This window comes from Chiloscyllium plagiosum, unplaced genomic scaffold, assembly GCF_037043375.1.
Source record: "Chiloscyllium plagiosum isolate Xiang-an unplaced genomic scaffold, Cpla_swu_hap1 HiC_scaffold_22, whole genome shotgun sequence".
Classification (NCBI taxonomy): domain Eukaryota; kingdom Metazoa; phylum Chordata; class Chondrichthyes; order Orectolobiformes; family Hemiscylliidae; genus Chiloscyllium; species Chiloscyllium plagiosum.
Window position 1 is genome coordinate 55,643,417 of NW_028270160.1, and position 21,735 is coordinate 55,665,151.

Below are 21,735 nucleotides of genomic sequence, written 5' to 3' on the forward strand. Positions count from 1 at the left end.
GAGAAAACCCACACAGACACAGGGAGAACGTGCAAACTCCACACAGACAGTCACCTGAGGGTGGAATCGAACCTGGGCTCCTGGCGTTGTGAGGCAGCAGTGCTAACCACTGAGCCACCGTGCCACCCTCAAGTGCTGTACTACCAAACAACTTTTGCATTTGTTCTCCTTATTCTACTTTGGTCAAGTTAACAGGAGACACAGCTCACTGATTGAATAAAACAAAATAAAGATGTGTTTGTTTACTTGCATCTGTTCCCGAGTCTATCTTCCACTCTCTTTCTTACCTGTTTTTCTGAATGTTTTCCGCACTCTCAACATCTTCTGCCATGGTCCCTCTCTTCGATTGTATTTCATTAGCTGTGACTGAAGAAGGACCAGAAGTTGGATTAAACAATGCTGCAGGAACAATTGAATGCAGCTCTGAGCTTTGGGAAGCGCTGGGATTTTAGGGGAGAGCATCCCATGTTGGAAAAGGTGATTGAAGCTATTAGCAAATAGGATGGGTAAGTTTGTAGGTGTGTGTTGTGATGTTCTTCATCAGAATTGCTGACTGTTTAAAGTGTAATGCTCATTTAGAAGTGATATTCTTTGGAGTATACATAAAGATAGGGATAGGAAACTATCAGCTTTGAACAAGAGTCATACTGGACTGGAAATGTGAATTCTGTTTGTCTTTCTACTGATGTTGCCAGACCTGATGAGTTTCTCCAGCATTTTCTATAAGGACTTCTTAAAGTTGTCACTGTTGTTCTGAGGGTATATTCAGAAACAAATCTGTTCACAGCAAAGCCCTATAAACAGTCAACGAGCAGAGTCAGTACATCACCTAGCTTTAGTGACTTGGATCGAGGAATAATCTTTGGCCTGAGACTTCTCTGCTTTTCTTTGAAAAATGCTATGGCATCTTTGACGTCACCCTAAATGGATTTTAATATCCCTCGCTCCTGCATAGTCGTGTCAACTTGGTTCAATGCAGCCAAGCCTGAACTTTTGCCGTTTGCTCCTGAAGCAGATAAAATTAGGAAGAAGCCAACAGCAATAATAACAACTTGTATTTATTTAGTGCATTTGACTATATAACATATCCAAAGGCAGGCCACAACAGTCCTTTAAATCAAAACAGCAAAGGAGATATTGCAACACAGTCCTGGCTGATCTCCCAGGTTCTAAGCTCCACAAACTTGAGATCATTCCAAAACTGTGTTGCTTGAATTTTAATGTTCATCAAGTCCCTCTTCACCGAGCCTCCAGTGTTTACTGATCTCGCTTTCAGTTTAACAACACCTTGTTTTCAAATCCATCTCTGCCCATCCAGATGCCAATTAAATATTGTAATTGTACCAGCCTCCACCACTTCCTGTGGCAGCTCATTCCATACATGCACCACCCTTTGCATGAAAAAGTTGCCCCTTAAGTCTCTTTTATATCTTTCTCCTCTCACCCTAAACCAAGCCCTCTAGTTCTGGACTCCCCCACCCCAGGGTAAAAGACCATATCTATTTACCCTCTTGATGCCCCTTTTATAAACCTCTATAAGGTCACCCCTCAGCCTTCGACGCTCCAGGGAAAACAGCCCCAACCCATTCAAGCTCTCCCTATAGCTCAAATCCTCCAACCCTGGCAGCATCCTTGTACATCTTTTCTGAACCCTATCAAGTTTCACAACTTCTTTCCTATAGAAGGGAAACCATAATTGCACATAATATTCCAATGTCCTATACAGGTGCAACATGGCCTCCCAACTCCTATACTCAAATGCTCTGACCAATAAAGGAAAGCATATCAAACACCTTCTTCACTATCCTATCTACCTGCGACTCCACTTTCAAGGAACTATGAACCTGCACTCCACGATCTCTTTGTCCAGCAACACTCCCCAGGACCTTAATCATTAACAGTATATGTGCTGCCCTGATTTGCCTTTCCAAAATGCAGCACCTCGTGTTTAGCTAAATTAAACTCCATCTGCCACTCCTCAGCCCAGCTAAAGACAGCATCACTTCCTCATTGACTGTGCCTTCCGTTTGTTGAGGCATTAATTTGGAGCTGCATCTGTGGTTAGCACTGCTACTTCACAGCATTAGGTACCTGGGTTCAATTCCCCTTTTGGGTGATTGTGTGGAGTTTGTACATTCTCCCTGTGTCCATGTGGGTTTCCTCTGGGCACTCTGGTTTCCTCCCAACATCCAAAAATGTGCAGATTATGTGGATTGATCATGCTAAATTGCCCTTAGTGTACAGGGATACACAGATTGGGAGGCGGGGGTTGAGAAAGGGAAATGCAGGGTTACAGGGATGCTCTTCAGAGGGGCAATGTGGGCTGAATGGTCTGCTTTCGGGATTCTAACTGCTGGAATACCTCATTTAAAACAATCTTAAAACATACCTGTTCAACCATGTTTTTCTGACCTTCCATGCCTTAGTGTTGTATTCTGTGAAGCACCTAGTAGTGCTTTATTATGTTAAAGGAGATATATGCTGTTGTTTAGAAATACTTAAGTGGATGGGTAATGTTCTGGGATATACCCAGGTTATGAGAGGTGTAAGGATCTCTCTCTTTATTGATGGAATGATAACTGCCTGTGAAACTCTCATTAGAGGCGATAAGTTTCCCTTACACTAGTTCTCAAACCTAAAAAGTTAATAAAACAGTGTGCAGACATGATATTCTCCAGCACCAGTCAGCCTGTAATTTGAAAGTAAAATCAAACCAATTGTCTTTATTGAGAACGTGGAAGACTGGCCATTTTTAGCAGACCTGGATTCTTGGGGTTACAACTGAGGGAGAGTTGGGGTGGCACTGTGGTTAGCTCTGCTGCCTCGCAGCATTAGGACCCTAGATTCAATTCCAGCCTTGGCAACTGCCTAACTGTCTGTGTGGAGTTTGTATATTCTCCCTGTGACTGTGTGGGTTTCCTCTAGGTGCTCTGGTTTCCCCCCACAGTCCAAAGATGTGCAGGTCAGGTGAACTGGCCATGCTAAATTGCCCGTAGTGTTAGGTGTTCTAGTCAGAGGGAAAATGGGTCTGGGTGGGTTACTCTTTGGAGGGTTGGTGTGGACTGGTTGGGCCGAAGGGCCTGTTTCCACACTGTAGGAAGTCTAAATTTTGACATTAAATCCCAAAGAACGGTGAATGTGGTAAATCAGAAACAACAACAAAAAAGAGAAATTGTTGGAAAAGCTCAGCAGATCTGGCAGCATCTGTGGAGAGAAATCAGAATTACCGTTTCGGGTCGAGTGACCTTTCCTCAGAACTGAAGTGAGGCATGACCTGAGAGTGAGGGGCTAAACGTGCATCTATGCAATCAGTCGTGAATTGAAAAATTCGCTGTGTATTTTAGTTTGGATCTGAAATATAGGTGCTAGGAGTTAAATAGTGAAAGTTATATATATATATATATAGTGTGTTTGTTTCCCATTTCACTTCGAGGGGTTAATGTTTGTCCAGTTTCAGCCTCAAATCTAACACTAACCCTGCTGGGTCGGAAACCTCTCTCGAATGGGCTTACACATTAAGTTGCAATGGGACTACTTTGGGTGCAATGGTGCGGATGGATTTAGCAGAGCAGGGTTTGGCTGCGCTTGAGAAGTTCAGATGTGGATGTGGAGTCCAGCCCCCCCCCCCCCCCCCCTTCCTCAGGCAGAAGGGAAAGTGACTGTGTTGCTGTTGCTGCCGCCTCTCCTCTCACGGAGCCATGGCCGCTCAGTGCGACTCCTTGAGCGGATACCTGCTGCAGGCTCAGCCGCTGCCAGAGCCCGGAGCTGCCGACCCCGGCTCCAACAGCGAGAGGAGTACCGACTCTCCGTTAGCCGCCTCCGAGGACGATGGCCAGGCTCTCCCGCACTCTACTGACCCGGACTGGCTGGAGGAGAGGTTCAGGGTGGACCGTAAGAAGCTGGAGGCAATGTTACAAGGTGAGGGTCTCACTCTTTCTCCTTCCCCCAGGAGTTCATCATGTTCACCCCCCCCCCCCCCTCTCTAATAGTATCCTGTCTGCAGGAGAGGAGTTCCTCACGTTCGTTCACTCTTTCTGTCTAACAGTCTCCTGTCTGCAGGAGATTTCCTCATGTTCACCCTCTGTCTGTCAGTCTGTCTCCTGTCTGCAGGAGTTCCTCATGTTCACCCTCTCTGTCTCCTGTCTGCAGGAGTTCCTCATGTTCACCCTCTCTGTCTCTGTCTCCTGTCTGCAGGAGTTCCTCATGTTCACCCTCTCTGTCTCTGTCTCTGTCTCCTGTCTGCAGGAGTTCCTCATGTTCACCCTCTCTGTCTCTGTCTCCTGTCTGCAGGAGTTCCTCATGTTCACTCTCACTCTCTTAACAGTCTCCTGTCTGCAGGAAAGGAATTCCTAATGTCCCCCCAAACAGCTTCCCAGGGAATGAGGAGTAGGAAGAGCGGGGAGTAAATGCACAAAATAACATGGACTGGAAATAAAAAAAGAAATTTAAGAAAGTGATTATCTTTACAGGAAGCAAACTGAAACACAGTGAGCACTCAGTGACTGGGGATGTGGATCTAGATCATTGCTAAGATGTGACAATTAGGAGTAAGTGTGTAGAATCGGTCAGTGAAGCCGGCCGGCTGTGTTTCTCTCTCTCTCTCTCTCCCCCGAACAATCTCTGACAGCTCCGTTCACTGTCCAAGCCTTGAGAGGGGGTTCCGGCGGCTCTTTCAGACTGGGAGTTATACTTCTCCTTCCTAGGTGACAGAGACAGCCCAGATCCCACTGGGGACTTTCCTGACTGCCTGGCGAGGCCCCTGTGATGGTATAAATGAAGGGATGCGTTGAGTAAGTTGTTGCTGTACAGCGCCGTCACTAGTTACCGTCCAAACCGTACGGTCCGCTCCGCTCCCTGAAGCGGAAATCCCTCGTTGGCCAGTTGTAGCACTGGGAGGACAAACGGTAACTATGAGGAGTTCAGTCACTGGGAAATCTCTCTTTACACTGAAACCCCTGTAGCCTCCCCAAAACCGTAGAACGTCTTTTGAAAGACGTGGCGATTTGTAATAAGTATCAGTAAGGGGGCGGGGAGATGTCCTCAAAGCAGATGTGAACTGCAGTTGAGTCTGGGCTAACTTTTACAGCACATTACCATTCATTTTTCTGGCATTTTGCTTTGCCTGGTTAGTAGGTGTAGATTGATGAGCAGATCAATGACTCCCTCACCCACCACCTTTACCTGCCTATCGATTGGTCCTTTTGAAACTTATTGATATCGCTAATAACCTCTTGTTATTGTTAAAGTGTTGGATTTTTAAAAAAATGATAAATCGTCAGAAGTAAACAGCAAACTTTCCAGAATAAAGTTGGACTCAGGTTCAGTCTATTTTTAATTTTAAATACGTGTTGATCTGAACAGAGAGCAGAACCTTCATAAACTATGGGGCAAAGTTAGAATTGCACAGAATCTTGCAAAGATACAATTCAGTCCAGTCTGTGCTGGTGTTCATTTGTCATATGATGCCCCCCCCCCCCCCATCTCATTTAATCAAATCTGATCAGAATCGCTTTGCTTTCTCCCTTATCTCTCGGTCCAGCTTAAATGCACCTCTGACATCTCTTCTAACTGTGGTAGCAAGTTCCCCATTTTCACCTGAATAAGGAAATTTTTCTCACATTACCTGTTGGATTTGTTACTGACTACATTAGAGTGTAGTGATAGCCGTTATTGTATGTACTAGACATGGAGAGGGAGCTGAAAGGTCACAGACCCAGGAAACTGTTGAGCTGATGTCCCATGAGGTAGGGGCACTGCCAGTGTGCTAGAAGAGCCCTTGAGCTGAACGTCTGTTTGAGGTGTGTTTATTTGGCACAGCTGAACTGCTATGGTGATCCTCTTTGTGCTGAGCTGTGGGAGAGCTTTGAACTTTGGGGGAGGAAAAAAAAACAAATAATCAAAATCATCTAATGAATTGTGTCATCAACAAACACTCGTTTGATGGTGTGGGTGCAAAAGCAGGAAATGACCGTAGAATGGTGTGCAGCCAATGAATAATAAAAAAAAAACACCTGAGTAGAAATAACTCTTTTTTTTGTTGAAAAAGGTGAATTGAGCAAAGTAAGTCATACACCAAAGTGGAATATGGTCAGAAGAGGTTGTATTTTGCAGTACTTCATACAGCATGGAAACAGACCCTTCAGGTGGAATTAAATGACTTTGAATTAAAAAAAGGAGCTGAAAATGTGCATTGCACTATTGAATATATTTTACAACTCAGTTGGAAGGAAGCCTAGACCAGTATTTGGAAGATGAAGCTGATACAATTCCATAGTGTACATTTTAAAGGGAACACAGTGCATTGCTGATTTGCCTTAGTCAAATTGTATGTTTAGGAAGTTGCCAAGCAATGTAAAATCTTCCTAGTTGCAGATGCACTCTGTTTTAGCTTGCCACTGATGGTTGCATATAAAGTTAGTTTGATTGGTATGTGGTGTGAGCTCTCTCTCTCGCTCGCTCTCAGATTCAGACTTTCCTGAGTTACTGAAGCCATGCAAGTATTCGTTCGTCTGCACTTACTCAGTTATTTAGCAATAGTCATACTGATTGCTCAAAAAGAGGCTGCGGGGAAATTTAATATCCCTTCTTGTCATCTTCAAATTGAACAGTGTTTCTCCCTTTAATTAATATGTGGCTTGCATGTTCTCAGCTGTTCTCAGCAAGGGTACTCTCTCCCTTGCTCAGCTGGTGTGTCACAGCAAACACCAGATCATTTGGTTCCCACCTTTTTGACCATACTTTCAAAAACCCCCCAAATCCTGCTTCTCTCATTGCTGAAGACTGAATTTAGAGAGGAAAAGGTTGTTTTAGAGGCTTGTCTCTTCATGTGCTCAGATGATTCCAACTTCAATACTTTGATCATAACGCAGAGTAGATAGTGCATATAGCGCCCACAGTAAACTCTTGACTATAACTGCAATGTTAATGGGGTAAACTTAGCAGATTCTCCAATAGTACTCACTTTTTGTATGTCAGCAATGTTTAAGGGGATCGCTTATGGGTGAGTTGATTTAATGAGGGGTGTACATGGTCGATGTGGGGCTCATGGATTACCAGAGCACATCACACATTTACCTGGCAACAAGTGGGGGGGGGGGGGGGGGGAGGGAAGGAAGGGTGCAGAAAGACACAGTGGGAGGTCAGGGATATCCCAATGGCAGTCTTACCCACCTGGAGAAGCTACCCCTATGGGGGTTGGGTTGGAATCGATGGCAGAACTGGGATGATGTGGGGCAGAGGCATGAGAGATGGTGGAACTGGCTGATTGTGGGAAACTGGAAGTGGTTATTTGGTGGCGTTTACTACTTGAAATCTGCTCCTTGTGCTAAAAAGGAAGATTTGCACAATTTGAATGCGAAGATTTCAAGAGAGTTTTTAGCTGCTTTTTAAGACTGGCTGTCTCTCTCGGGCAGATCCTTATGCTTGGGACATTAGAATGTGTCCAGAGGTGATTGAAGAGTGCACTGCACAACTAAAAGTGTCTGTCATAGGAGAGATAGGCAGTGGTTGGGGGAATAGGGTTAAGGATGGCTCAGGTTGCCACATGCTCAATTTTCTGTTCAGGTTTAACTTTACCTTGCTGTTGCTGATGGGGCTCAAGGTGTATAAATGCTGCGCAGATGCTTTCAAGCCACTGGGGACAGCCGAGGGCAAGTGTTAGAAAGAATGCAGCATTTTTGCAGGGAGGCTGTGAGGGTGGCCTTAACACATTTCCCCTGTGCACCTGGAGCTGGATTGCTGTGTCAATGCTGGGAGTAAATCACAGGAGCCCCTTGTGTTAGGCATGTGGACCCCATGGGCAGTATAGGCAGTGTGGCCCACCCACAACAGTTGACCAGGCAATGTGTCTCAGGGAGGCAGGGGTGGCTGTGTTGGAAAGTGGATCACTGGGAGCATTTGTCTTGGAGTGGAGAAAGATAATGGGGGTAATTTTTGGGTGTGTATGTGCTTTTGAGAAGGTGAAAGGTGCGTTTCGGTCGTGTGCAGGGTCTCGGAGGTGGTTCTGGTGTGTTGTTACTTGGCGGATGCGAGGTGCTCTGTTCTTGTACAGAGATGTGACATGAGGTGGCTGGTTGTGTGAATTCTTCCAATATACTGCATATCTGGAGATAGAGATGCTCACAAACAGGTATGTTGAGAGAGAGAGCATTCAAGTAACTATTTGGGACTTGGTAATTGTGACAAGCTGAACAATAGGAAGGCTAAAATGAAGAATTTTGCTGAACTAAAGTGTAAATTTAACTCTTATTGTGATTCATTGGATATGATTGTCTGGAATTTGTTTCAAGTTGTTTTTCCCTGCTGGGGGTAGGTTAATGATTGATGGTGCTCACCGTGTATGTTAGAAAGCCTGACTACAGGCTGCGGCTAATTAATCATTTCAAATATTGATCTGGACTTTTCGACACTTTGAAGTTTAATGCATGGAAATACTTTTGGTAATTGCAGCCTGAGGATTCCTACCTGGATCTTTGCAATGGACTAGTCTGTGCTTTAGATGATAGATGACGTGTTTTAAAATGGAAAGCCAGATGATTTTAATATTATAATGTTTCCCATACGTGAAGTGGGTTCGAGAAAGCATTTGCCCATGAGACAGTAGGAATGAGCTTGGTCTTGAGAGAAATTGATCTGCTAGACAAGTCTGTTCTGCAGACTCCCTTTAAGGAGTGTGGTTTCTCAGCAGTGATCCACTCAACAAGGATGTGGACTGTCACAGAGCTTTCCCAAACATCTCTGCTTTATAACAAAGACTTCCTGACTGGAACACTTAAACTGCTAGAGACCTCAATAGATGATCATCTTAGCAGCACTGCATTCAGAAAAATCGCTTGTTTCATCTGATCCTTTATGGTATGTTGGTGTGGAATTTGGCTTTGCTATTATTTTTTTGAAAACTTTCAAATATCAAAAGGAAATTTGAATTCCTTTGCAATGGAGACTGCAGATTGTTTCTGGATTTTAGCCATTGATAACACACAAAAAAAATGTCAAGTGTGCATACCACCCATTGTGTCAAGCCCTCTATTGAATAATATCTACACTTTGCCTTAAATGAATTTCCGATTGCTACTTGGATCATAAGCGAATGTGTTTGATTTTAAATAAATGGAACTTTTCTGCAATTGATATTTTTATTCACAAACGAATACAGAAGTGAAAAACGCTATGTCTGCTCTTTGGAAAAGAATATTGTTAATATGGCTCCTTCAAACTTGCTATTTTAAAATTTAGGGAGGAGAATATACTTGCTCCTAAATAAGAATAATTTATCCCCAGCCTTTTCGAATTTTGGTTTTCAGATGTCGACTCTCACCTCTGTCATCGGTGAGCAAAGAGCAATCTGTTTCTTAGTCAATTTAGTGCCATCTCTCTCAGGTTTCCTGACCCAAATCCCAACATTCTGTGGCACAAAATGGTATTCACTCACCCAGCAAGTACCCTGTGAACATTTTGAAACATTATTAATGATGTAATCTATAATCAATCATGTCTGTGGTGGGACAAACTATTGATGCGACCAGTAATGCCCCCATGTGCTTGCCTCCGAAATTGCTGCTTAAAAGATTTGGAGTGAAGCATATTTCATTTCTGGTAATGTCTGGAAGATTCTAGCTCAAGTCTCTTTTATTGGTTTAGTTTACCTGCTTGTGCCTATCTATTGACTCTGTTATATCTTTACTGCTATTTACCGTAATATTTTTATTCCTATTTAGTTCTCTATCATTATCCATTTATATCCTTAGAACTATCTGCTTTTTTGTCTGTCTTGCCACCTTATCTCTCTTTATCTATCTTTTGCCATTTTCAGTATTACTGTTTCTGTATTCCTTCTGCCTTAATTGTCTTTCTTTATTTCCCTTCTCTGCTAGTTCTAATGCCATTAATTGATTACCAGAAGTTATCAGATTGCTCGTTCAAAAGTGAGCTAGAGATTAGTGATCCTCTTCGTGAACAATGATTCATCAGGTGTGTATAGTAGCATTTTTCTGACATGCCTGCCGCGCCGTCAGTGCTTTGTCTCGGCCTGGCCAATACGATTGAGGAAAGGAAAGAGAAGAAGGTTGGGGACATTACCATGCTTCATCTGCAGAGAGCACACTGACACCAGTCTAATCCCTCAGGCACAACTCTGCTCTATATACTGCCGACACTTAAAGGATCTTTTTCATCCATATCCTGTGTGTTGGATGGACCCCATCAATCGCATTGTTTTATGTTCCCCTTGTCCTTTTTGCTGTAGCAGGCAATAACTAATAGCTTGACATTTGTGACCAATTGTCTCATTTCCCGTTAAGTGGCAGCTTAGGTTAGCAGATATCAGGCCTCAGGTCCTTTGCAGATGGATAGAACTTGGTTCTTGGCTGTGACATGTTGGTGAAACCAAGAGGAGGTGGAATGAACAAGATGTTGAATCTGTTCACCCCAGTGACAGGCAACATGAAGCTGTCTTTGTAGAAGAACTATTGAAGCCTACCTTGCCTCAGAGCTTACCTTGACATCTCCTGAACTGTAAAGATGTGGAATTACTTGCTGGTGAAGAGAGAGTTTAACTATATTAGGAAATTGTTGTGGGGGGGGTTGTGGGAGCAGGAGGAATCTACGGGTAATACATTAATAAATGTAATTCCTCTTTTCAGGCCTGTTATTGATGTTATTTGTCCATGCTACATTAAACTATTCTTTCTTGCTTATGGTTCTGCAAGGTCAAAACCAAGTTTTAATTAAAGAATGACTCAGCCTGGCTGATGTACATTGGCAGAGTGTCTGCTTGTGCAGTTCAGTAAGTTAGTGATGTGCTGCCGGAAGATCTCGATTGTGGAAACCGATTGCAGCTTGCATAAAGTGAGGAAGAGTTCGTTTGCGTTCTTCTGCTTCAGGTTTTTCAAAGGGCCAGGAGGTTTACTTTGATGGACTTGATCCAAGTTCATGTGTCCATTTTGAAGAGAGTGACGTAAATTTAAAGTTTTAGCTCGAAAGCAACTGAACCTTTTCTGTATTCTAAGGGAAAGTAGTTCAGATTGATATTTTACTGTCAACGTGCTGCCTTGTCTTTGCTGTTTATTTTCTCGTCATAAATCTGATGGTGGATTTTGAATGAGGCCTCAGGTTTTTGGGTTAGTTTAGCCACTTTCCAAGCTCAAGGAGGTTGCCTGGGGAGATTGATGTGTGAATTAAACTGAACGGAGGGCACTATGCTGGGGGGGCATCAGGGGTCTCACCTGCCCCATGGACAGCCAGCAAGAGCCCTGCATTGTCCCTTTTGCCCCCACCAGGTGGGTAGGTGGCAGTGTTCACGTACATCACCAGCCCATCTGAAAAGGGAACAGACAGGGAGAAGAAATTGTCTGGTGGTCTCATTGTTACTGAGAACGGAGATGGTTGTTAATTAGTGTAGCCTTCTTCACAAGAGGGGACTTATAACATGAAAACTTACTGCATCGACAGAGTGGCTGATTCTTTGTCTGGGTGTAATTCCCCACAGTTTAGGTATTCCCCCTCCCTCCATTCTTCTCTTTGTTTTGCCTTGCTTTAACATCCCATTCTGTGTCTCACCTGTCGTGCTCTGCTTCAGTTCTGCACTTTATAAAGTGCTGGTGAGACCACATTCAGGAGTACTGTGAACAGTGTTAGTCCCCTTACTTAAGGAAAGATATTGTTTCATTGGAGACAATTCAGAGAAGGTTCACTAGGATGATCCCCGGTGTGGAGGGATTGTCTCATGAGCAAAGGCTAAAGATGTTGGGACTCTACTCCCTGGAGTTTAGAAGAATGAGAGGTGATCTCATTGAAACGGATCAGATTTTTAAGGGGCTTGACAGGGTAAGCACTGAGAGGATGTTTCTCCTCATAGGAGAGTCTAGTTCTAGACAGCATAAGGCTGAGATGAGGAGGCCTGTCTTCTGTCAGAGGGCTGTGCCTTTAGAACCCCTTACCACAGACAGCTGTGGGGGGCAGAGTCCTTGAGTATATTTAAGGCTGAGATAGGTTTTCTTATCAGTCAGGAATTGGGGGTGGGCTATGGGGAAAAAGGCTGGAAAGTGGATGTGAGGAATCGTGATCATTGATCCTCTGGAGGGACAGAGTAGCCTTGACGGACTTGAATGGCTTCTACTTTTGTCATTTTCCCCTCCCACTTGTTCCACTACTCTGCAGTTCCCCCTCCCTCTGAGTACAGTACTCCCTAATCTGGGTTGTTTACCAATCCTGTTCTGTCTCAATTTTAAGTGCTCCCCAATCTCTATTCCTTCCCTGCCACGTTGTGTTTGACCTTTGGCCTCCATTATATCTCTGCTCCACCACTGGTTGCAGATATTGTAATCATTCCCAACACCCAGTCAAGATACTAGGATACCCAGACTATCTTGTCTTGCTGATACTCTCCTCAATAGCAGCCTCTTAAAACAAACTTTCTGTGTACCATGGGCATTGTTCCTATGGGCTAGTGTGTCTCTCTTTTTGCCTCTTAAAGTACTCTGGGACACTTTATTACACTAAAGGTGCAATGTTTGTTTCCTTTTCATCACATGAGTTTAGTCACTGCTGTGCTGACCTGGTCAGTTCTGTATTGTGAAGTATGCCTGGCTGTGGGAAGACATTCAGAAACGCGCATGTCTTCGTGTGAGCATTACCTCAGACTGAGACAACGCTGTTTATAATTGCACTTGATAGTCATTCGATTAGAATGTGTGTTCATTTGGTTTAAATTATTTCTGTGCAGCACATGTTTACCAGTGCCCAAATGTAAATTTGTCTCAAGAGCACTTAAATGCCTTGAAAGATACCTTCCTAATGAAAAGCTGTGGTTTAACCGGCTTGTTAATATATTATGTCATTTTCCTATTCATCTCTAATCCTTCCTTAACCAGACTGCCAAACTCCATTGAAGATGAAGACTACAAGTAGTCCCAGAATTTAAATTGATCCATGATGATTTGTAATCTCCATGAGTTAAAGATGTTTGGTTAGATTGCTTGGGAGGTTGCCAAATACATTCTATGCTCCATTGATGAATGGTCAAGTTCATTGCTTTCCAGCGTGGACATATAGAGTCTATTCCCTAAGCACCAGTTCCTACCCACTGTCTCTGAATGTGAATGGTTACACTTTGTCCTGTTTGATCCTGAGCTCAGCTTCTGACTCCATATCCTCTCAACCAAAGCCTGCAAGCTTCTGCCCGTCACCCCTGCCTTAGCTCATCTGCACCTGAAGCTCTCGGTCATCTCTAAACTCTCCTATTCCTCTGGTTGACCACCCACCCACCACCCTCCATAAACTTATCGCCACTTGAAACACTGACGCTTGAAGATACATTGTGCTGACAGCTGATTTGAGTCAAGCATTTATCCAGTTTACACACCACAGGCAGCAAAGATGGAAAGTGCTTGGGTAATCTGTCCTGTTGGGCCTTGTTGCAGGATCAAGTTACTTGTGACCCTAGGAGAAAAAATGCCTGAAGATCCATTACATCCAGCTGATTTTCATATGTCTCCTAGACACTGGTATATCCAACAATGCAGCACTCCTGTGTAGGCACTGGGGTGTTAACTGAGTTTTCTGGTGAGTTAGTGAGTAAAGATCTGCCAAATGGAATACAATGTGGGGAAATATGAAACAGTTCATTTTGGCAGAAAGAATAAAAATGAAGCCTATTATTCATTTGCAGATCTGGGTGCCCTGACACATGAATCAGAAAGGCTTAGTGTGCAAGTACAGCAAGTAATCAGAACAGCTAATGACATAGTTAAAAAATCACATAACACCAGGTTATAGTCCAACAGATGTATTTGTAAGCACTAGTTTTTGAAGAACTGCCCCTTCATCAGGTGGTTGTGGAGAATAAGCTCATAGGACACAGAATTTATAGCAAAACTTTACAGTGAGATGTAACTAAAATTATATAATGAAAAAGATCTGGATTGTTTGTTAACTGTCTCATCTTTTCGAGTGGGCGTGTTGGTTTCAGTTCGTTCATATGTAAATCCAGAACGTTCTTAAAGTTACATTCTCAATTGAATTTTAACAATAGGTGCCATGTTGGCCCAGATAATGCATTAAAAGTGTGAGGTGCCCTGTGTGAGGCTGTCTGTGCCCCAATGGCCAGACTGATTCTAATGTTAAAAAAAAGGATTTACAGAATCTTACATGGATTAATACAGTTTTTGAACAAAATAAAATGTAATTCTGCAAGTATAAATTCACCCGACAAACGTGTGTGTATTTGTGGGGTATGAGTGTCTGAGAGTGTGAGAGTGTAAAGAGGTGAGTGTGGGAGTGTGTGTTTGAGCGTATGAGAGAGGGTCTGCATGACTGTATGGGTCTGTAGGAGTGTGTCTATGTGTGAGGCATAGTGGGGCTGCCTATAATGTGACATGAACCCAAGGTCCTGGTTGAGGCCATCCCCGTGGGTACCGAACTTGGCTATCAGCTAATGACATGGTATTGTTTATTGCCAGAGGAACTGAATATAAAAGTTGGGAGGTTATGCTTCAGTTATACAGAGCACTGTTAAGACCACATCTGGAGTAGTGTGCACAATATTGGTCACTTTATTTAAGGGAGGAGCTAAATGCATTGTAAGCTGTTCAGAATAGGTTGCCTTCTGAGGCAAGGTTGGATAGGCTGGGTTTCTATCTGTTGGAGTTTCAAAGTGTAAGAAGGGGTGACTTAGCGTGTAAGCTCCTGAGGGATCTTGACTGGGTGGATGTGGAGAGGATGTTTCCTCTTCTGGGAGAATCCAGAACTGGAGTGGAGCAGGAGGTTGGGGTCACCGTTTAAATGTTACAGATCACTCATTTAAAACCATGGTGAGGAGAATTCTTTTCTCTCCAAGCTGAGTGTCTTTGAAGAACTGTCTTCCTCAAAAGTTGGTGGAAGCAGAGTCCTTGAATAATTGTAAGATAGAGATGGATATATTCTTGTAAACAAGGAGGTGAATGGCTCTTGATGGTATGTGGGAATATGGAGGTTGCAAACAGACCATTTTTGGATGGTGGAGCAGGCTTGAGGGGCTGAATGGCCTACTCCTTATGTTCTCTGAGACAATTTTGGAGCATCTATATTAAATAGCTCAGGATATAAAACCAAAGTATATCATTGGCATTGTAATGGAGAAACAGATGGGAGGCAGAGCAGACCATGAGAACATGTACACAGCTGCAGCAGCAAGGCACTATAACGAGGCACGCAATGCATTGCTGATGTTGGCCCAAGCCACGTTTATTGACCACCCTTAGTTGTTTTCAAATGCCATTATGTGTTGACTTCTTGAACTGCTGCATTCCAAGTGCAGCTGCTGCCGTGAAGATGTTGTTTTTACAAGTGATTGACTTGCTACTCACTTCAGAGGCTGTTGAATCAGCCACATTGTGTGGCTTAGACTTGCATCTGGAAACTGGAGAGGTTCTCATTTGTGAATGTGCACAAGAGTGGAGAGCTGAAGTGGTCAGGAGAGAATCTGACGTGTTGTCCTTGCAACTGTTTATGGCTTGAACCCACCAGAGAAGGTTGGGTTCCAATTCCATCAGGGTACCTTTATTGATGGTAGTAAAAGTGGGGAATGATTCAATCTGGAACAACCGATTACACTAACATGCAGCGAATTCTGAGGATCGGAAATGAAAAGTTCCAGTAACTTGTTGCTGCATTTGTGTGAAAACCCTGTTTGCTTTCCATCCATTTCTACGTTACAATGTTGAAAATACGTTTTGATTTTACATCCTGACCTACTTAATATAGGGTGCTCACACTTGTCAGCTTGTCTCCAGTGAACATATAAGACTACATTGGTCAGATTCTTTTAACATCTCATCCTGTTCTGAAGAGCAGGATCCTGAAATGTTGATGTGTTTAGATGCTGGTCACCTGGCTGTGCCTTTTCCTTGCATTACTTTTGAAGATCTACTGCTTTCTGACTATTGTATCTATGAGCATTAACTATTTGTGACAATTTAAACTTTAATTACTATTTGCAAAGAAATGCCTTTTATTTGAATAATGAGAGAACTAAAGGGCACCATTGCTTTCCAAGTCCTCATTGGAATTTGGCACTCTGTGTGATTTGGTGTATTAGCTGCAATTAGAAGGTCGTAAGATTAGCACAGGGCTTTGTGTGGGATGGGAAGTTCCAAAGTAAATAATAATGATTATTGTATTCGTGAGAGACTAGACTTGTGTGAATCGTAACTACATGTGATCTGGGAGAAGCGTGACATTTGGTGCACTTTTGAGGAAGTGCAGTCTGAGATTATAAGGCAGGCTGTTCGGTGATTAATCAAATGCATTTGAAAGGTGATGCGTATTAGACTTCTACAGGAATAACCGTGCTGGTTGTATTTCAGTGAAAACGTTTAGGGTTCAGGTGAGTTTCATTGGTGCGGAGAAGATTGAAAGGAGATTTCACTATCAGAATATTTGAAGAGTTTTGACAGAGTGAATTGTGAAAAACGGGAACGGGGTCACCGATTTAATACTGATGTAACCAGAACGAGGAGGGAGGATTTATTTGTACGGGTTGACAGGAACATAACAACAAGATCGGCTCAGGCTTGGAGGGCCGAAGGGCCTGTTCCTGGGCTGTAAATTTTCTTTGTTCTTTCTTCTTAGTAGGCCATTCAACTCCTCTAGCCTGCTAGGCCATTTAATGTGGCTATGGCTGATCAAACTCTCCAATACCCTCCCAATCCCCATAACCGTTTGCATTAATCATCATGAAAAATGTATCCACCTGTAATTGAAACATACGCAAAACGGAGCTCCCCAGCCCACTGGGTTAGAGTTCCAAACTTTCACTGCTGTTTTAGTAAGAACAACATCCTCATCTCCGTTCTAAATAACATCACAATCGGGGGAACACCTCAGTTGAATCTTTCCCATCCGAACCATTTAGACATTTCACAGGTTTCAATAGGATCAGCTCTCATTCGTCAAAGAGCTGGAGAATATAGACTCAGTTTGCACACTCTATCTTTAAAGGATAGTCCTGTCATCTCAGGAACCTGCATTGCACTCCCTCTACGGGAAAACATATTTTCTCAGATGAGGAGACCAAAACTGCACACAAGACTCCAGATGTGGTTTGACCAATCTCCAATGCAATTAAAGCAAGACTTCACTACTCCTGAACTCTCTCTGTCTTGGGATAATGGTTAACATACCATTAGCCTTCCTAACAGCTTGCTGCACCTGCATGTTAGTATTCAGTTACTTATTGACAAGGACACCCAAATCACTTTCCACATCTTTACTTTCCAACCTCTCACTATTTAAAAATGTTCTGAACATCTGCTCTTCCTGCCAAAGTGGCTAGCCTCACATTTTTCCCAAGTTATATTCCATCTGCCATGATCAGGTTCTGAAACTTATTTGCATCTTCCTCACAACACGCATTCTTGCTTATCTTTGCATCTTGTTGCAAATTTGGAAATACTATATACGGTCCCTGCGTTTTATTTTCCGTAATCAATTTGATCGATTTATTATAGTATACCTCCTGGAGAATGTGGGATTTGAACCTGATCCTCCTGGCTGAGAGGTAGAGACACTAATACTACATGACAAGAGCCCTTGGTCACCATTTTTCAATAATGGACATACATTGTGAATAGTTTGAGTGGATGTCTTAACTCTTGCACAGTCTCACTAGTTGCAGCCCTGCCAACTCAAGACTGACCAATTTATTCCTGTCAGTTATCCAATCGTCAATCCATGCCTGTACATTACCTCCTATTGCATGTGCCTTAATTTTACCAAACAATCTCAAAAATCAAAATCCAAATGTACTATCCTGGCTGATCCCTGATTTCTTGGCAGCATCATGGCTCAGTGGCACTGTTGTCTCACCACGCCTGGGACCCAGGTTCGATTCCAGCCTGAGGTGATCACCTGTGTGGAGTTTACATGTTCTCCCTACCTGTGTAGGTTTCCTCCAGATGCTCCGTTTCCTCCCACTTTAATTTCAACAGACCAATCATCTTGTCAAACTTTGGTTTTATGCACCTGGAGGAACATTTGCAGTCCCACTGATATGATTTTTGCTGGATTGCTTTTCTTTCTTATTTTCCTTGTGTGGCTTTGCTATATTCTAAATCCTCAAATTTCTTACTATTTTTGGCCATTGTATAAGTGTCTTGTATTAATGTCATGTAATGCTTAACCTCTTTTCTCAGATACAGTTCACTGTGTTTTGAAATCTTGCGCCTTGAAAGAATGTATAGTTGTTTTAAGCAACTTTTAAAACGTCCCTTTGAGGTGCGACCCCTTCTGTTGGTGTTCATCCTGAACTCTAAATATCTGTCTCTTATTTACAAATTACATGTTTTCCTCGGCTATTTGGACTCCCTCACGGCCCAATAAATTTACAGATCTCCTGTGACGTCACTCTCTGATTTTTCTTCACACTTAAAGTCATAGAGATGTACAGCACAGAAACAGACCCTTCAGTCAACAGGTCTACACCAACCAGATATCCTAAATTAATCGCTTTCCATTTGCCAGTACTTGGCCCATATCCCTCTAAATCCCTCCTATTCATAAGCCCATCCAGATGCCTTTTAAATATTATAATTGTACTAGCCTCCGCCACTTCCTCTGGCAGCTCATTCCGTACATGCACCACCCCCTGCGTGAAACAATTGCCCCTTGGGTCCCTTTTAAATCCTTCTCCTCTCACTTTAAACTTGTGCCGTCTTGTTTTGGACACCCCTTCCCTGGGGAAAAGACCTTGGCTGTTCAGCCTATCCATGCCTCCCATGATTTTATAAATCTCTATTAGGTCGCACCTCAGCCTCCAATGCTCCAGAGAAAATAGCCCGAGCCCATTCAGCCTCTCTCTGAAGCCCAAACCTTCCAACCCTGGCAACATCCCTGTAAGTTTTTCCTGAACCCCTTTCCGGTTTTACAACATCTTTCCAATAGCTGGGAGACCAGAATTGAATGTACTCAGCGTCTGTGTTCAGAAAGATGTCACTTCCACCTTACCATGCTCTTTTTAAATGTATTGCCTCTGTGTTCAGATGGAAACTGCTGCCCGTTCACTGCACTCTTAAAACTAGCTCTCTCCTCTCTCGGCTCTGCGCTAAGCACACGACTTCTCCCTGTGCTGTTTTTAACCTTGCTACCTCCTGTCTCAGTACTGTGGTCAGTATGAAGCCAAGGAATGGTTTGTCATAAGGAGTAGGTGATGCAGGATCGGTTGGTCTTTTCAGGGAAGAGCAGAAGACACAGAAATATAGGGAGAAGACAGGACAGTAGGTTTGACTGTCAAATGCAGCAGCAATGAGTCAGCCCGGAAAATAGGTGGTTTGGCCAGTTTCTGCACTTTAAACACCTGGCACAACTCCAGGAGACTGGCGGGCTCAATGGGCAAGTGATTTTTATATCCTTTGGTAAATTAGTTCAGGGACAGCAGATTACATTTTTGAAATTCCGTCCTTATCTTTTATTTTAGTGATGTGTATTGAAATTGGGCAAATATTAATAGAGCAAAATCAACACTTATAAGACAAGCATTTAGTGTATGTCACTTAGAATGACTGAGAGTTTCTGCATTTCTTTATCCACTGTTTCTGAAGGAGGCTGTTCCTATCCTTTTATAGTTTGGTTGTCATCCTTGCCTGTTTTGTTTCCATTGAAAGTGTACTGATTTTATTTGCGCATGTATTTCTGCATTATTCTTTAATTACTAACTTGGGGGGTGGGGAGGGGAGCTATGCAGTAAAATGAAATGTTCGAAGAACAAGCCACTCTGTCCAGATGGAGCCCCTGTTTTAACAACAACAACTTTAGAACACCTTTTAAGACATATTAACATTTGATATTGGAGAAGGCATAGGCCCCTTTCAGCCTTTTCTGCCGTTCAGTGAGACGATGGCCAATTCTCTACTTCAGCACCATTTTCTGCATTATCCCCACATTCTCAATGTGTTTGATATAGAAACCTCTTAACTCCAATTTAAAATGTTCAGTTACCAAGCTCTTGCATGTCTCTGGCATAGACAATTCCCATGTGAAAAAACTCTTCAGTCTTAAATGGCCTTGGCTACCTATTCCCCTGGTTCTAGACCATCCCAGCTGGGGAAATGTTAACAGTCTGATGTTCACATGTTGAATCTGGCTGTGTATTGCTGACAGATTTGCAGAGGCTTGATTTGAAATCTACAGTTCAGCACAAACATTTCCCTCCTTTCCTTTTCTGGTCTTTTTCTTTGTTCAGAGTCTTTCTCCTGGATCTCCCCTCCTCCACTCTCGCTCCCGCTAAATATGGGGAATGAGCCGGTCTTAATTGGCTTGGCCACCAGGGGCAGTAAAGAACCCATATTTTTTTTTAATTTTAAACACCAGTCACCCATTAACAACTAACACACAGCCTCAATGCTCCAGTAACGAAAATCAAGCAAAGATAGGAAAAGGAGAAACCCAAATCTTTTTATTCTAATCAATCTGTTCAGGGGTGTTATGACGCTCCTCTGGGTTTGAACCCAGGCCTCCTGGCTCGGAGATAGGGATACCACCACTGTACCATAAGAAACCTCATGGAACCCAACTCTGTTCTCTTAATGAATCCACGACTAAATCGGCTGTTTCTCTTTGGTGCTAAAGCAGGGTCGCTGGACTCCATGTTGACTCTGTTCTCTCTCCATGGATGCTTCCAGACCTGCTGAGTTTCTCCAGCTGTTTCTATATCTGTTTCTTTTGTTTTAAACCTTTTTGATTTTCCTTTTTCTGTTGAGAGGTGTTACTGCACAACTCAAGGATGCTTTTTGCTGTAACCACCACCGATCATCCTTGTTTCTAATTACAGGAGCAGTTAACAAGACCAGAGGTAGCGTGACAATAACAAATTGTGAAGGAAATTTGAAATTGCATCAAAATGGAGTGTGGCCGGAGGTGGGAGGAGGGTGGGCGTGATGTGGAATGTAAAGTGCTCCAAACCCCATGGTGCCCACCTCTGTCTAAAGGAATAGTGTGTGTTTCTGGACACCAAGGATACTAGGCACGAACATATTAGCAGAAGAGGGGAAAATAATCACAAACTCCAGCCTCCTATATGGCTCACTGCCTGGGCCCGTTACTGGCTACTTTGACCAGGCCCAGGAGGTGAAGGAATCCAGTTTTTTTTTTCCGAATGAAGCTGTTCAGAGAGTAGATTAGATCTATATTAGATTACTTAGTGTGGAAACAGGCCCTTCGGCCCAACAAGTCCACACCGACCCGCCGAAGAGCAACCCACCCAGACCCATTCCCCTACCTTTACCCCTTCACCTAACACTACGGGCAATTTAGCACGGCCAATTCACCTAACCTAACCGGAGCACCCAGAGGGAACCCACGCAGACATGGGGAGAATGTGCAAAATCCACACAGACAGTTGCCTGAGGCGGGAATTGAACCCGGGTCTCTGGCGCTGTGAGGCAGCAGTGCTAACCACTGTGCTACAGTGCCACCCTATATTGTCTCTTGCCCCAGGAGGAGCTGGGGCTTGAACCAAGGACTCCTGTCTATGAGGTCGGGTCTCTGTTCCAAAAGAATCTAAAAAAGCCAGCTCTTTGTTTCTAATTATTTTCCAAGGGAGGGATTAAATTATTTTTTAAAAGGGCAGCAGTGTGACTTAGTGGTTAGCACTGCTGCCCTTCAGCACCAGTGATCTGGGTTCGATTCCACCCTTGGGTGACTGCCTTTCTGGAGTTTGCACGTTCTCTGTGTGGCTTTCCTCTGGGTGCTCTGGTTTCCTCCCAC

At 43.4% G+C, this 21,735-nt stretch overlaps 1 protein-coding gene across 3 annotated transcripts in view; it reads left to right on the forward strand.

Moving 5' to 3' along the window:
* The first annotated feature begins 3,649 nt into the window (after positions 1-3,649).
* The window catches only part of LOC122561037 (protein bicaudal C homolog 1-like), a 277,035-nt gene continuing 258,949 nt past the window's right edge, over positions 3,650-21,735 (forward strand). For 2 of the 3 annotated variants that reach the window (XM_043712353.2, XM_043712352.2), the window contains exon 1: positions 3,650-3,918. In XM_043712353.2, coding sequence (XP_043568288.2) covers positions 3,699-3,918 — 220 coding nt within the window. In that variant the 5' untranslated portion in view covers positions 3,650-3,698. The remainder of the gene's footprint in view (positions 3,919-21,735) is intronic. The other variant, XM_043712354.2, reaches the window with a different exon arrangement.